The sequence below is a fragment of the Nicotiana tomentosiformis genome, chromosome 11 (assembly GCF_000390325.3).
Source record: "Nicotiana tomentosiformis chromosome 11, ASM39032v3, whole genome shotgun sequence".
NCBI classification, from domain to species: Eukaryota; Viridiplantae; Streptophyta; class Magnoliopsida; order Solanales; family Solanaceae; genus Nicotiana; species Nicotiana tomentosiformis.
Genome location: NC_090822.1, coordinates 62,072,704 through 62,088,827, shown reverse-complemented (window position 1 = coordinate 62,088,827; position 16,124 = coordinate 62,072,704). Strand labels below are relative to the sequence as shown.

Sequence of the window (16,124 nt, the reverse complement as noted above, 5' to 3'; positions counted from 1 at the left end):
AAGTCCCTGAGGGAGTGTAATCTTGATTTCGAGATCGCGTTTCCCCCTCAATCGATGTTTTAGCGCGTTTGAGCAGAGGTCCCTGAGGGGTATCGACGCCGCCGATGATCATGTGAATGATGTGCTGTGGCTCTTCTTCTTCGTTTTGTTTGCCGAAGTCCTTGTTTTTAAAATGGTTCTTCGCTCTATCACTCAAAAATTCCCTGAGGTGCCCTTTGTTAAACAAGCGGGCTACTTCCTCTCTTAATTGTTTACATTCTTCCGTTTTGTGACCATGGGTGCCATGATACTCGCATATTTGATTGGGATTCCTTTGGGCCGGATCGGTCTGCATGGGTCGAGGCTATCGGGTATCTTTGATGCGTCCGATAGCCGATACGATGGCGGATGCATCGATGTTGAAGTTATATTCCGATATTCGAGGAACTTCTATAGGATCGGCATGTTTATCAAAACCTCTCTTGCTCATAAGTCCCCGAGAATTTTGCCCCCGATCATATCTGTGGTTATTCCTAATTATCTCATGCGCTGAACCGTGGTTCACCCGATCTGTGACGTACGGTTGGTATCAGTCTCTGTTTGACCTTTGTTCTCTGTTGGTTTCCTTCAGAATTTTAGTGGTTGCGCGGTTCTGACGCGTGGGTTCATACGGAAATCCCAATTGATCATCTTCGACCCTGATTTTTGATTGATACCGATTGTGTATATCCGCCCAAGTTATTGCAAGGTATTCGATCAAGCTTTGTTTCAGCCAACGTGATGCTGTCGAACTCAGTCCGTTCAACCCTTGGGTGAAAGCTTGTACGGCCCAGTCGTCTGTGACTACTGGCAAATCCATGCATTCCATTTAAAACCGGGATACGAATTCCCTCAGTATTTCGTCACCCCTTTGTTTTACTTTGAATAGATCCGATTTCCTTGTTGCGACCTTTACGGCACCAGCATGTGCTTTTACGAACGAATCTACCAACATGGCAAAAGAATCGATAGAATTCGGTGGCAAGTTGTGATACCAGATCATTGCTCCTTTTGCGAGGGTCTCTCCGAACTTTTTCAATAATACGGACTCGATCTCGTCGTCTTCCAAATCGTTGCCTTTGATGGCACATGTATAGGAGGTGAGATGTTCGTTGGGATCGGTCGTACCGTTATATTTGGGAATTACGGGCATACGGAACTTTTTTGGGATCGGTTTCGGGGCCGCGCTCGATGGAAAAGGCTTTTGTATGAATTTCTTCGAATCCAGCCCTTTCATCATGGGCGAAGCCCACGGGATCTGATCGATCCTACCATCATATGTTTCGAATTTTTTGTCATTGGCTTCGACTCGCTTTGTGAGTTCCTCGAGCAGTTTAGCAATTTCAGGAGCGGTTCTCGATTTTCGCTCGTTCGGTTTCACTGTGTCGGGCTCCGTTCTGGGGGTTACTTCTCGAAGAAGTGGATTGGAGTTTGGATTACTTCGCATATGAGTTTGGCTCTGCAACTGAGCTATCGCTATTTGTTGGGCTTGTAGCATTTCGAAAATCATGCGCAAGCTAACCCCGATTTCCCCCGTGCTGTGGGTGTCTCGGGCTCTGGGTCGATCGCCACCCTGAACGCTTCCTTCCTGCTCGGAACGTTGATTCGCTTCTAGAGCTATTCGTGAATTGATATCTACTGGTACTTCGGCTCGAATTTCGGGTTCCTCGATTCGAGCCTCGTTGCCGTTGTTGGGTAGCCTTTCGGCCACGGGCACCAAGTTGTTGGTTTCATCCTGAAGGCCGGCTTCGAGGTCGATTGGCAGAGCCATTGTTGATATGAAGTTGTAAGCTGGAGCGTGCTGTATATTTGTATCAAATAATCACTTGTTATCCTTAGCCCCACGGTGGGCGCCAAACTGTTTACCCGAAAAATCGGATAACGTTGAATTTATGTATGGTTCTAAGGGCAAGTAGATTCCTTTGATTTGAAAATAACAATACACGTATTTATGGTGCAAAAAATGAAAGATGATGAACAAAGATATTTAGTGAGCTTTAGAAAGATAAACACAATGAATTCTTAATCCCAGCCAAAAGTGTCTTCTATTACAAACTCTCCTTGCCTTTATAGCCAAGGATCACTACTCTACCTATAGTAACATGATGGAAATAAATATTACTAGTGGAGGACCCATGATGGTGTGTCTCCTCCTTAATTCCCGCAGAGATTCTCTCTTTTGGTGCGGTTGTAACTGCTTTTGTCTGTGAACTCGATACCGACTCGAGCTCGGTATCGGATCGGAACCTCGGCCTTGATTTCGAGCTAGGTGATCACTTTCAGGCATCGATGTTCGGGACCTGTATCGACCGATGTTACCTCGGTCGATTCGAACGCCCGGGCTCAACGCCCCCATCTCGGAATTCGTTCGGGGTCTCCATGAAGGTACCCCTCGATTGAAATACCATCCTCGATCGATCTTCATGACCGAGGATCGATTTTAACCGTATACAATAATAATAAAATCGCAAAAGTATTTTGTCATATTAAAACGAAATGGAGTGCGTGTTTGAACTAAAATGGGTTGCATATTTAGTCCAAAAAGACTTGTTAATGGTGAGATGTCATTTGGTATTATTTTTTTCCCAAATTCTTAGTTTTTTCGTATATAATAAGAATTTTTATCTAGTTATATTATATTAGAAATATATTTACTTTTATTAAAAAAATTTAACGTAATTATAATTTGATATATTATGAGCATCAAAATGTAGCGTAAAGAATATATATAATCTGATGGTGGATACATTTTTCATCCATGGCTAAACCTTAAACATAGCACCATCATACTTTTCAATGTTTGCGGATTTTTCATCTATCCCAATTCCACTACTTTATAATAAGCCTAATGGAATATTATTTACCATCCATTATGAGTGTGCCAGTTGGAAGGAGAGGAGAGATGACGACAAAAGAAAAGGGAGGGAGGCTAGAGGAGATGATAGGAGAGAAAAAAAATGATATAACTGAATCCTTCAATTGGAGATAATAATATCATGGTTTGGGAGTCTTTTAATGATAATGTATAAAATTTGTAAAGAAAACCCAATTAGTTCTAATAAATAGCAAATTTTAATTAAAATGAGTAAATAAGTTTATATTATAATATATATAAAAAAAATTATATATCCTGCCATAACTTGCAACTGCTCCTAGGAAATATAGTGAGAGCTTAATAATTTTACAATTATAAAATTAATTTTAAATTTATCTGTAATTGTACTGTAAATTCGGTGACCATATATATATATATATATATATAAAACCAGTGGTGAGTACCAATCATTCTCGTACTAGCTAGGCAGTCATTTTGTTTGTAAATTAGGAGCAATTGTGGAGTTAGAATTAGAATCTTATGGGTTTAAGAACTTCATATATATATATATATATATATATATATATATATATATATATATATATATATATATATATAATTAAAACCAGTGGTGAGTACCAATCATTCTCGTACTAGCTAGGCAGTCATTTTGTTTGTAAATTAGGAGCAAATGTGGAGTTAGAATTAGAATCTTATGGGTTTAAGAACTTTTTAAGTTACTAAATTTTAAATTAATAATTTGTACGTGTTCAATAAATTTCTTAAGACAAATACATAATTTGGACCAAATTTATTGGATTTTAGCCGACCTGTATCTTCTACACTCCTCTTTTAAATTAATAATTTGTACGTGTTCAATAAATTTCTTAAGACAAATACATAATTTGGACCAAATTTATTGGATTTTAGCCGACCTGTATCTTCTACACTCCTCCGCCCCTAATTAGGAGCGTTTAAAGCATGACAGTAAAGCCTAAGCTAAGTGCTTTATTAATTATCACTAACGCCGTATTCAAATTACAAAAACTAAGGAAAACCAAACGAAAACAAACTAAAAAGAATTTAAGTGGGTTTCTGCCTTTTGGAATACTTTGCAGACTTTAAGCAGCTTCCTGTAAACTCGGTTAAGCGGCTGTGATTAACTGCTAACAACAATGATTAGTTAAATTAAGCAGCTTGACGATGACTTCAAGACGCTCCACGTCGGAGTGAACCCACCACCAGCCTGAACGAATCTCGCGTTGTTCGAGTCTGAATTCTTTTGACTTTTGAGCTTCATTTTATCTAAGAATGTAAATCTATCACGACCCAAAATTTCAATCGCTAGGTTACGGTGACACCTAACATCCGCAATATTAGCACAATAATTAAATCAGTTTAACAATAAAAGAGAAATTTATTAAATAGCATAAATAGATAATAAATGTACAACTATTGCCGTCTAAACTATTTTTTAGAATTTGATGTCACAAGTAAGTGAGCGACTAGAATACTACATATAAAGTCTGAAATGAAATATAATATTGTCTGATACAAAGTAAACAACAATAAAGATGGGAAGAAAACTTCAGGGTCTGCGAACGTCGTGTAACACTACCTCAAGTCTCCTAGAAGGAAGGGTCCGAGCAATTATTGCTGAATGCCTCTGGGACCAACACCGAAATCTACCAAAGTAGTGACGAGGCTATGACAATATACTCACTATAAACCTGTGTGAGTATTCAATAGAAAAAGCAATAACGAGATAGAGAAACGAGTAACTACATGATAAACGGAATAAGAAATAAATGACAGAGGGCACCAGAATATTATCACATCACTGTCTTACAACACAATACGGTAGCAGGATATAACAATCAAGAATAACCACAATTCATACTTTCCGTTGCGGGGTGCAACCTGATCTATATACCAATATCGTTGCGGCGTGTAATCCGATCCATATATTATTATTATAATAATAATAATAATAATAATAATAATAATAATAATAATAATAATAATAATAATAATAATAATAATAATGCGGCGTGCAACTTGATCCCCACATACACACACATGTATATATATTAACGACCAACTACGGTGAATCTCACAAGGTTACATAAAAAGGGAACTAAGACGCATAAATTCTCTAAAGGCAATCCATAACATATAGTGGTGGCAAAATAATTAAAAGAAAATAGCTAATCACCTATATTATCCACTAAAAAATGTGATGGATAATGAGCTTTTTAAAAACGGATCAAATATGGATAAGAATTGTCTTATCCATTTAAAAATGGATAACTATTGGGTTTAAGTTTTACATTTGTAAAAACTCAAATTGGGGGTTCCTCAAATTTGGGAGAATAGGAATTCTACCAAAAGTTATCATATTCAAGAAGTCATGGATAATATGATTACCCATATTATCCGTAGGTTAACCCATTTTTTATCTGTATTAAATATGGATCAGGTCGGATAATTTATCCATTTTTTCATTACCTATTTTTTACTATTCCCATATCCGATCCGATCCGACCCGCTCGTTTGCCACCCCCTAATAACATAGTAGGGTGAAACAGGAAGCAAGTAAGGCATAATCAAGTAAAGGCATGAGACAGTAAAAGCATCTATCTAATAACATGTAAGAGCATATGAAAAGTAAAGGCGAACAATAAACAAAGGCATGAATAAGTGAAAGCATGTAACAAATAAAGACACATAACAAGTGAAGGCATATATTTAACAAGTAAGAACAAGTAGCAAGTAAAGCACATAACAAGTAAAAATATGGAATAAATGAAGACATGATATAATTGAAGACATGCAATTAAGTAGTACACCCTGCATGCTTGAATCTATGACAACGTATACACACTCGTCACTTGCATATAGACTGTCAACACACATAAATCACATAGCAAATAGACCAATCAAGTCCTAATTCCCTCAAATCAAGGTTAACGACCACACTTATCTCTTTTCGGAACCCAATCAATAATCTAACATCACTTTCCCTTTGGAACAAGCCTCTAAACTACCCGAATCTAGTCAATTATTATTCAAACAAGTTAAAACAAGCTTTAGAAACTGCCCCCATATGATAAAGGTTCAATATTTAACATAATTGAAAAAGTCAATAAAAAGTTAATCCGGGCCCACATGATCGAAATCTGAAATTAAGACCAAATCATGATTACCCATTCATCTCCTAGCCCGAATATGTGATTTGTTTCAAAATCCAATATCAATTTGAGGTCTAAATCTCAATTTTATAAAATTTCTAAATTCTACCCACAACCCCCAATTTCTACTCTAAAAACCCTAGGTTTGATGATGAAATTCTTGAAGAAGTAATGGAAATTGAATGAAAACAAGTTAAGATTACTAGCCTATAAAGTTGTGAAGAAATAGCTCCCTAAAAATCGCCTCTATGGTGTCTAGGTTTCAAAAATAGTGTAAAATGAGCTAAGTCCTCAAATTTCTACAGTTTACCCAATTGTAGGTATCACAATTACGAACTCTTATTTGCAATTGCAATGATCACAAATGCGAACCGCTGATCGCGAATGCGAACCGTTGATCGCAAACACAGCCAGTGCCTGAGCCCTTCTAATATCGCAAATGCGACATACCCTTCGCATATGCGAAGTTGTCCAGCCCAACCCAGTGTCGCAAATGCGACGTATAGATCGCAAATGCGATACCTTCCAGCTCGCAAAAGCGACCACTGCTTCGCAATTGTGAAGCATACATGCCCCTGCCAATATCGCAAATGCGAGCCTGACTTCACTAAAGCGAAGCTCGCATTTGTGAACAAGTCATTGCAAATGCGAGGCCTGCAGATTAACAATACCAACAAATTCTCAGCCATGCCAAAACCATCCTTAATCCATCTGAAACTCACCCGAGCTCCCCAGGCTCCAATACGAACATTTACACAAGTGTAATAACATCATACAAACTTGCTCACAAGCTTAAATCACAAAAATAACATCAAAAATTAAGAATCGATCATTAAAACTCAAGATTTTCAAGTTCAACCTCATTTCTTAACTTTGTACATAACGTGCCGAAATGGCCTCGGGTCCCGGGACCCCAATCAAACTTGTGTACAAGTCCAAAATCACCATACGAACCTAGCGAAATCGTCAAAATACCAATTCGGGGTCGTTTACCAAAAACGTTGACCATGGTTAACTCTAGCCATTTTTAAAGTAAAAAATCACACTTTCTTTAAAATTTCACATATAAACTTTCCGGAAATCAACACGGACCATGCATGCAAGTCATAAATCATCAAGTAAAGCTATGAGAGGTCATGAAACACAGGAAGGAAAGCTAATACTCAAAACGACCTATCAGGTCGTCATATTCTTCACCTCTAAAAGAAACGTTCGTCCTCGAACCAACATAAAAACGTACCTAGACTGGCAAAAAGGTGCGAGTATCTACTCTTCATATCGGACTCGGACTCCCAAGTAGCCTCCTTAATCGGCTGACTTCACCAACGCACTTTTACAGAAGAAATATCATTAGATCTCAATCTTCAAACTTGCACGGTCTAGAATAGCCTCTGACGCTTCCTCATAAGTCAGATTCTCATCAAGCTGCACCGTGCTAAAGTCTAAAACATGTGAAATACCGGATGTACCCTCGCTAGGCTAGGAGGCAATGCAAGCCTATAGGCAACCTCCCAAACTCTCTCCACGATCTCAAATGGGCCAATAAACCTCGGGCTCAACTCACCCTTCTTCCCAAATTGCATCACGCCCTTCATAGGCGAAACTTGGAGAAGAACCTTCTCACCTTCCATGTAAGCCACATCTCGAACCTTTTGTTCTGCATAACTCTTTTGCCTGGACTGAGCTGTACGAAGCTGCTCCTGAATCACTTTCACCTTCTTCAAAGCATCACGAACCAAATCTATGCCCAACAATCTAGCTTTACCAGGCTCAAACCAACCAAACAGAGAATAACATCGCCTCCCGTATAAGGCCTTGTACTGAGCCATCTGGATGCTCGGCTGGTAGCTGTTGTTGTAGGCAAACTCCACTAGAGGTAGAAACTGGTCCCACTAACCCCCGAAATCAATAGAGAATGCCCTCAACATGTCCTCCAAAATCTGAATGGTCCACTCGGATTACCCGTCCATCTGAGGGTGAAATGCGGTACTCAGCTTAACCCGTGTGCCCAACTCACGCTGCACAACTCTCCAAAAGTGTGAAGTGAACTGCGTGCCATGATCTGAAATAATAAAAATAGGCACATAGTGCAGGCGGATAATCTCCCGGATGTAAATCTGAGCCAATCGCTTTGAAGAATCAGAAGTTTATACCGGAATAAAATGTGCGGACTTAGTCAACCGGTCCACAATGACCCAAACAACATCATACTTCCTTAAGGTTTGTGGTAAGCTTATTGCAAAGTCCATAGTAATGCACTCACACTTCTACTATGGTATCACCAATTTCTTAGTCAACCCACCCCGTTTTTGATGTTCATACTTCACTTGTTAACAATTCAAGCACCGAGAGACATTCCAACAATGCGTTTTTTCATATTCAGCCACCAATATTGCTGCTTCAAGTCACGATACATCTTTGTGACACCTGGGTGAATGGAATATCGTGAACTATGAGCCTCCTCAAGGATCAACTCTCTCAACCCATCAACAGTCGGAACATAAATCCGGCCCTAAAGCCGCATAATACCATCATACCCAATCACAATCTTTTTAGCACTGCTCCGCTTCACCGTGTCTTTTAACACCAATAAGTGAGGATCATCAAATTGGAGAGCCTTGATGCTCTCATATAAAGTTGATATGCCACAACACAAGCAAGAACCCTACTAGGCTCCAAAATTTCTAACCTCACGAACCGGTTAGCCAAAGCTTGAACATCCATGGCTAATAGCCTCTCCAAAGCCGGTAAAAATGCAAAACTGCCCATGCTCTCCGCCTTCCTACTCAAGGCATCGGCCACCACATTGGCCTTCTCCGGATGATATAATATGGTGATATCATAGTCTTTCAATAACTCTAACAATCTTTGCTTCCTAAAATTAAGATCCTTCTTCTTGAACAGATGCTGGAGACTCTGATGATCGATATGGACCTTACATGGCTTTCCATATAGATAGTGACTCCAAATCTTGAGCGCATGAATAGTAGCAGCTAACTCTAAATCATGCACATGGTAATTCTTCTCATGGACATCCAACTGACGATACGCATAGGTAATTACCCTACCATCCTACATCAATACTACACCAAGTCCAATACACGATACATCACAATACACAGTGTAAGATCCCGAACCTGTGGGCAATACCAATACTGGGTTGTAGTCAAGGCAGTCTTAAGCTTCTGAAATCTCTGGTCACACTCGTCAGACCATCTTAAAAGAGTGCCCTTCTAAGTCAACTTGGTCAATGGGGTTGAGATAGATGAAAACCCCTCCATGAACCGGTGATAGTAGCCTGCCAAACCCAAGAAGCTCCGAATTTCAGTAGTTGAAGTAGGTCTAGGCCCATTTTTAACTGCCTATATCTTCTTAGGATCCACTTTGATACCCTCCAAAGACACAACATGACCCAAAAAGGAAACTAAGTCCAACCACAACTCGCACTTCAAAAACATGGCATATAGCTGACGATCCATCAAAGTCTGAAGTACAATCCGTAGGTGGTGCTCATGCTCCTCCCTACTGTGGGAGTAAACCAGAATATAATCAATGAAGACGATCACGAAGGAATCCAAGTAAGGCTTGAACACTCGGTTCATCAAATTCCTGAAGGTTTTTGGGGAATTAGTCAAGCCAAATGACATCACCAAGAACTCTTAATGACCATATCGAGTCCTAAACATTTTCTTAGGCACATCTGATGTCCTAATCTTCACATGATGGTAGCCAGATCTCAAATCAATCTTGGAAATATCTTGGCATCCTGAAGCTGGTCAAATAAATCATAAATCTTGGGTAATGGATAATTGTTCTTGATAGCGACCATGTTCAACTGCCGATAATCAATATACATCCTCATCGATCCGTCCTTCTTCTTAACAAACAACATCGGCGCACAACCAAGGCGAAACACTCGGTCTAATGAACCCTTTGTTAAACAAATCCTTCAACTTATCCTTCAATTCCTTCAACTGAGCTGGAGGCATACAGTACTGTGGAATAGAAATAGGTTAGGTGCCCGGAACCAAATCAATACAATAGTCAATATACCTATTAGGTGGAATACCTAGCAAATCTTTAGGAAACACTCTTGAAACTCACTCAAAACCGGTACCGAATCCATAGAAGGAACATACAAACTAGAATCACGGATATAAGTTAAATATTCCAAACAACCATCTCGACCATGCGCCGAGCCTTCATATAAGAAACTACCTTACTAGTGGAGTGATCCAGGGTCCCTCTCCACTCTCATCTAGGCAACCTCGTCATGGCTAAAGTCACAGTCTTGTCATGACAATCCAAGATAGCATGATATGGGGACAACCAATCCATACCAAGAATGACCTCAAAGTCTACCATATTCAGTAACAGAAGATCAACTACAGTATCAAAACCATTAATAGTGTTAATACAAGACCGGTATACCTGATCAACTACTATGGAATCTCCAACTAGTGTAGACATCAAAACAGGAACATCAAGAGCAGTACGAGGCATACTCAAATGCGAAGCCAAATATGAAGACATATAAGAATATGTAGAACCCGGATCAAACAGCACAGAAGCATCTCTATGATAGACTGAGATAATACCTATGATAACTATATCATATGACTCTGCCTTAGGTCTAGCCGGGAATGCATAACAGTGAGGTTGAGCCCCACCAACCTGTTCTCTACCCATAGGAAGACGTCTCACTGACTGGCCTCCACATCTAACTGACTGGCCTCTACCTTGGGCTACCTGACCCCCACCTCTAGCTGGACGAGCGGGTGGTGAAGCTATCGATGCCGAAATCATGGCACGTGTACTTTGGTGTGGCACGCTGACCTGAAACCTGGGACAATGCTTCCTTATATGACCCACATCCCCGCACTCAATGCATCATCTCTGCTACTGATTCTGATACTTGACCTTAATGACATGAATAACCACTATAACATCTCTGAATCAGTGGTGCACTAGTGGGAGCTGAAGGTGCACTGAATTCTAGCTGCGAAGATAGAGGTCCATAAGCACTACGACTGCCTGAAGTACCATGTGTAGCTTGTAGGGCTGACTGTACTATCCTGATAAGAGCCTCTACCAAAGGAACCTCTGCCTCCAAACAAGGCACCACTGAATCCCCCAAAATGGCAGGGCCTCTTGTCAAAGGTTGTCTATGTCGCCTGGCCTATAATTCGTTCAATCCTCTTGGAGATCTCCACTACCTGAATGAAAGAAATCTCAGACTTGGTCTCTCTTTCCATCTACAGTCCTATGCCATATGTAAGACCCTCGATGAACCTTTGCACCTTCTCCCTCTTAGTAGGGATCATGATAGTTGGATGGCGAGACAAATCCAAAAGTCTGGTCTCATACTGAGTAACGTTCATGCTATTCTATCGTAGATGCTCGAACTTACTACAACTCCTCTATCTGAGTGAAGGGAATAAACTTCTCTAAGAATAACTGCGAGAATTGAGCCCATGTGAGAGGAGGTGATCCTACTTTCCTGCCCTGCTCATACACCTGCCACCACCTCTTGGCGGAACCCTGCATCTGAAATACGGTGAAATCAACTCAGTTGGACTCTACTATCCCCATGTTGCGCAAAATCTCATGGCAACGGTCCAAGAAATCTTGGGGGTTCTCTGAAGGTGCACCGCTAAAGTGAGGGAGAAACAACTTGGTGAACCTATCCAACATGTTCAACTCATCAGCTGACATTGCGGGTCTCTCTCCGGGCTGTATAGCAATAATAGGTCGAACCGCCCCAACTAGTAGCACTGCTAGGGTCTGATAACTAGGAGCCATCTGCTCCGGAGTATAAGTAGCGGGACTTTGAGCTCCTCGCCTGACCTGAGAAATGACCAGTGCCACATGAAACACACCGGCCTGAGCCATACTCTCTATGAGTCCAACCATGCAGACTAAGGCATCCTAAAGTACTGGGGTAGCAATAAACCCCTCAAGGACATGAGCTGGTCCTACTGGCTCTGTCGGAACTGGCATCTCCTCATCCTGCTCTATCTGAGGCTCGACAACGGGTGTCGCTATGCGTGCTCTAGGCTGATCTCTGCCTCTACCTCTGGCTCTGCCCAGGCCCCGAACCCTACCCCTAGTAGTGGCTCCAATCTGGGGCTTCGACTCTTGATCTGCTGCGGATGACGTACGCGTCCTCACCATCTGTGAGAGAATAAGAGAAGAATGATTTAGACTTATGATAGAAGAAGTCGCACGATAGAGAAAGAAAGATAGTAATATTTCCTAAAACCTTATAGCCTCTAGAAGATAAGTACATATGTCTTCGTACCGATCCTTAAGACTCTACTAAGCTTTCTCATGACTCATGTGACCTATGCAACCTAGGGCTCTGATACCAACTTGTCATAACCCGAAATCCCAACCACGGACAGTGATGGCGCCTAACATCTACTTGCTAGGAAAGCTAATATTAGCACAATAATTAAAGCAGTTTAACAATAAAAGATAATTTAATAATAACAACAGTGTGAAATAGCATAAACCAATATAAATGTACAACTATCGTTGTCTAAAAACTATTTCTCATGATTTGGTGTCACTAGTACATGAGCAACTAGAATACTACTTATAAAGTTTGAAATAGAATACAAGACTGTTTGATACAATGTAAACAACAACAAATATAGGAAGGGGACTTTAGGGTCTGCGAATGTGGCGCAACACTACCTCAAGTCTCCTGGAAGGAGAGCAAACACCGCTGAATGCCACTAGGACCAATACTAGGATCTATACAAGAAGTGCAGAAGTGTATTATGAGTACAACCGACCTCATGTACTTCTTAAGTATCGAGCTTTACCTCGACGAAGTAGTGACGAGGCTACGACAAGATACTCACTATAAACCTATGCGAGTATTAAATAGAAAAGCAATAACGAGTTAGAGAAACAAGTAACCACATGATAAATAGAATAAGACCCCAGAATATCATCACATCACCGTCTTATAACACAACATGGTAGCAGGATATAACAACCAAGAATAATCACAATTCATACTTTTTTGTTGCGGCGTGCAACTCGATCCACATACCAATACCAATATAGTTGCGGTGTGCAATCCGATCCACACACACACACACACACACACACACATATATATATATACACACACACACACACACACACACTATTGCAGCGTGCAGCCTAATCCGCATTTATAATAATACTATCGCGGCGTGCAACCCGATCCACATATATAATAATATTATTGCTGCGTGCAACCCGATCCACATATATAATAATAATGTTGCCGCGTACAACCTGACCCCTCCCCCCCCACACACACACACACACACACATACATATATATATATATATATATATATATATATATATATATTAACGACCAACTACGATGAATCTCATAAGGTAACTTAAAAAGGGAACTAAAATACATAAATCCTCTAAGGCAATCCAATGTAACATAGTAGGGTGAAATAGGAAGCAAGTAAGGAAAAAAAGCAAGTAAAGGCATGAGACAACAAAAGCATCTATCTAATAACATGTAAGATCATATGACAAGTAAAGGCGGACAATAAATAAAGGCATGAATAAGTGGAAGCATGTAACAAATAAATACATGTAACAAGTGAAGGCATATTTTTAACAAGTAAGAAGAAGTAGCAAGTAAATCACATAACAAGTAAAAATATGGAATAAATGAAGACATGGTATAATTGAAGACATGCAATTAAGTAGCACACTCTGCATGCTTGAATCCATGAACACACTAGTCACCTTGAATATACGACATCACCACACATAAATCATGTAGCAAATAGACAAATCAAGTTCTAATTCCTCAAATCAAGGTTAACCACGATACTTATCTCTTTCTAGAATATAATCAACAATCCAACACGACTTTTCCTTTGGAAAAGGCATCCAAACCACCTGAATCTAGTCAATTATTGTTCAAACAAGTCAAAACAAGGTTTAGAAACTACCTATGTATGATAAAGGTTCAATCTTTAACATAATTGAAAACGTTAACAAAAAGTCAACTCGGACCCACGTGGTCAAAATCCGAAATTAAGACCAAATCCCGATTACTCATTCACCCCAAGCCTGAGTATGTGCTTTGTTTCGAAATCCATTTGAGGTCTAAATCTTAATTTTATAAAATCCCTAAATTCTATCCAAAAACCTCAATTTCTACTCTAAAAATCCTATATTTGATGACGAAATTCATGAAGAAATAATGGAAATTGAATGAAAACAAGTTAAGATTATTAACCTATAAAGTTGAGAAAAAATTGCTCCCCGAAAATTGCCTCTATGAAGTCTAGACTTCAAAAATGATATAAAATGAGCTAAATCCCGAAATTCCCACATTTTACCCAATTGCAGGTATCGAAATTGCGAACTCTATCGCAAATGTGAACCGCTGATCGCAAATATGATCAGTGCCTAAGCGCTTCTAATATCACAAATACGACATAGACTTCGCATTTGTGAAGGTTCCATCCCTCGCAAAAGTGAACAAAACTTCACATATGCGAAGCTGTCCAGCCGAGCCCAGTGTCCCAAATGCAATGTATATATCGCAAATGAGATGCCCTCCATCTCAAAAGGCGACCACTGCTTCGCAATTGAGAAGCATACCTGCCGCTGCCCAACATCGTAAATGCGAGCCTGACTTCGCAAAAGCAAAGCTCGCATTTGCGAACAGGTCATCGCAAATGCGAGACCTGCATATTAACAACACCAGCAAATTCTCAGCCATGCCAAAACCATCCACAATCTATCCGAAACTCACCTGAGCCCCTCGGACTCCAATTCGAACATTCACATAAGTGTAATAACATCATACAAACTTGCTCGCAAACTCAAATAATCAAAATAACATCAAAAATAAAAAATAGATCATTAAAACTCAAGATTTTCAAGTTCAAAACTCATTTTTCCTACTTTTCACATAACGCGTCGAAATGACCTCGGGTTACAAGGGACCCAACCAAACATGCGTACAAGTCCAAAATTATGATACAAACCTATCAGAATCGCCAAAATACCGATCTAGGATCGTTTACAAAAAATGTTGACCGTGGTCAACTCTAGCCATTTTAAAGTCAAAAATCACACTTTCTTTAAAATTTCACATATAAACTTTTTAAAAATCGACATGAATCATGTACACAAGTCATAAATCATCAAGTAAAGCTATGAGAGGTCTCGGAACACAGTGTCACAATCCAAATTTTACCATAGGGTTCGTGATGACACCTAGTCTCTAAGATTAGGTAAGCCTATCACATAACGATATCAATCAAAATATAATAATTTCAAATTTAACAAAAGTTGTGAAATATGATAATGCAACCAAACATGGATACACTAATCAACTTTCCAAAACCTGGTAGTACTGAGTCATAATATCTACATGGAATAAATATCAAGTCTCGAAGAGTACAATACTGTTTGGATTACATAAACAACATAAATAAAGTAAAGGGGTTGACTCCAAGGCTTGTGAACGGAATAACAGAGATAACTTGAAGTATCTAATAAGCTCAAGCATGCCTCTCTAGCGACCCGCTCGATTAGAAGTACCTGGATCTGCACAAGAATATGCAGAAGTATAGTATGCGTACACCACAGTCGGTACTTAGTAAGTATCAAGATTAACCTCGGTGAAGTAGTGACGAGGTTCAAGTCATGCGATACTCACTAGTCAAATAACTTGTACAATATATATTAAAAGAAACTAATAACATAATATATAACGGAGACAATATCAATAACCTCGTAGAACATGTGATAACAACTCAATATAGTAAAACTTGTCTTTGTCAACAAAATATCAATTAGGAGTGGAGCATGTGATAGTATGTCAAAGTCAACTAATAACTCATAGAAATACAAGACGAAAACTTTTAAGAAACAAGTATGTGATCAAAATATCAATCTCGTTTCAAATAAAGACACCCCCGAATCAATCACATAATATCATCAACAATACCACCCTTATTTCGCCGTATGCACATCACAATGAAATACCTCCCTTATCTCGCCGCATGCGTATATCGCCACCCTTATATCGACGCATGCACATAATCAATGAAATG

At 39.6% G+C, this 16,124-nt stretch overlaps 1 protein-coding gene across 1 annotated transcript; it reads right to left on the bottom strand.

Moving 5' to 3' along the window:
- Nucleotides 1-10,278: 10,278 nt before the first annotated feature.
- On the bottom strand, nt 10,279-10,830 carry LOC138901554 (uncharacterized). The gene has a single exon (XM_070189326.1). The coding sequence runs from the start codon at nt 10,828-10,830 to the stop codon at nt 10,279-10,281; it is 552 nt and encodes a 183-aa protein (XP_070045427.1).
- Between the last annotated feature and the right edge of the window lie 5,294 nt (nt 10,831-16,124).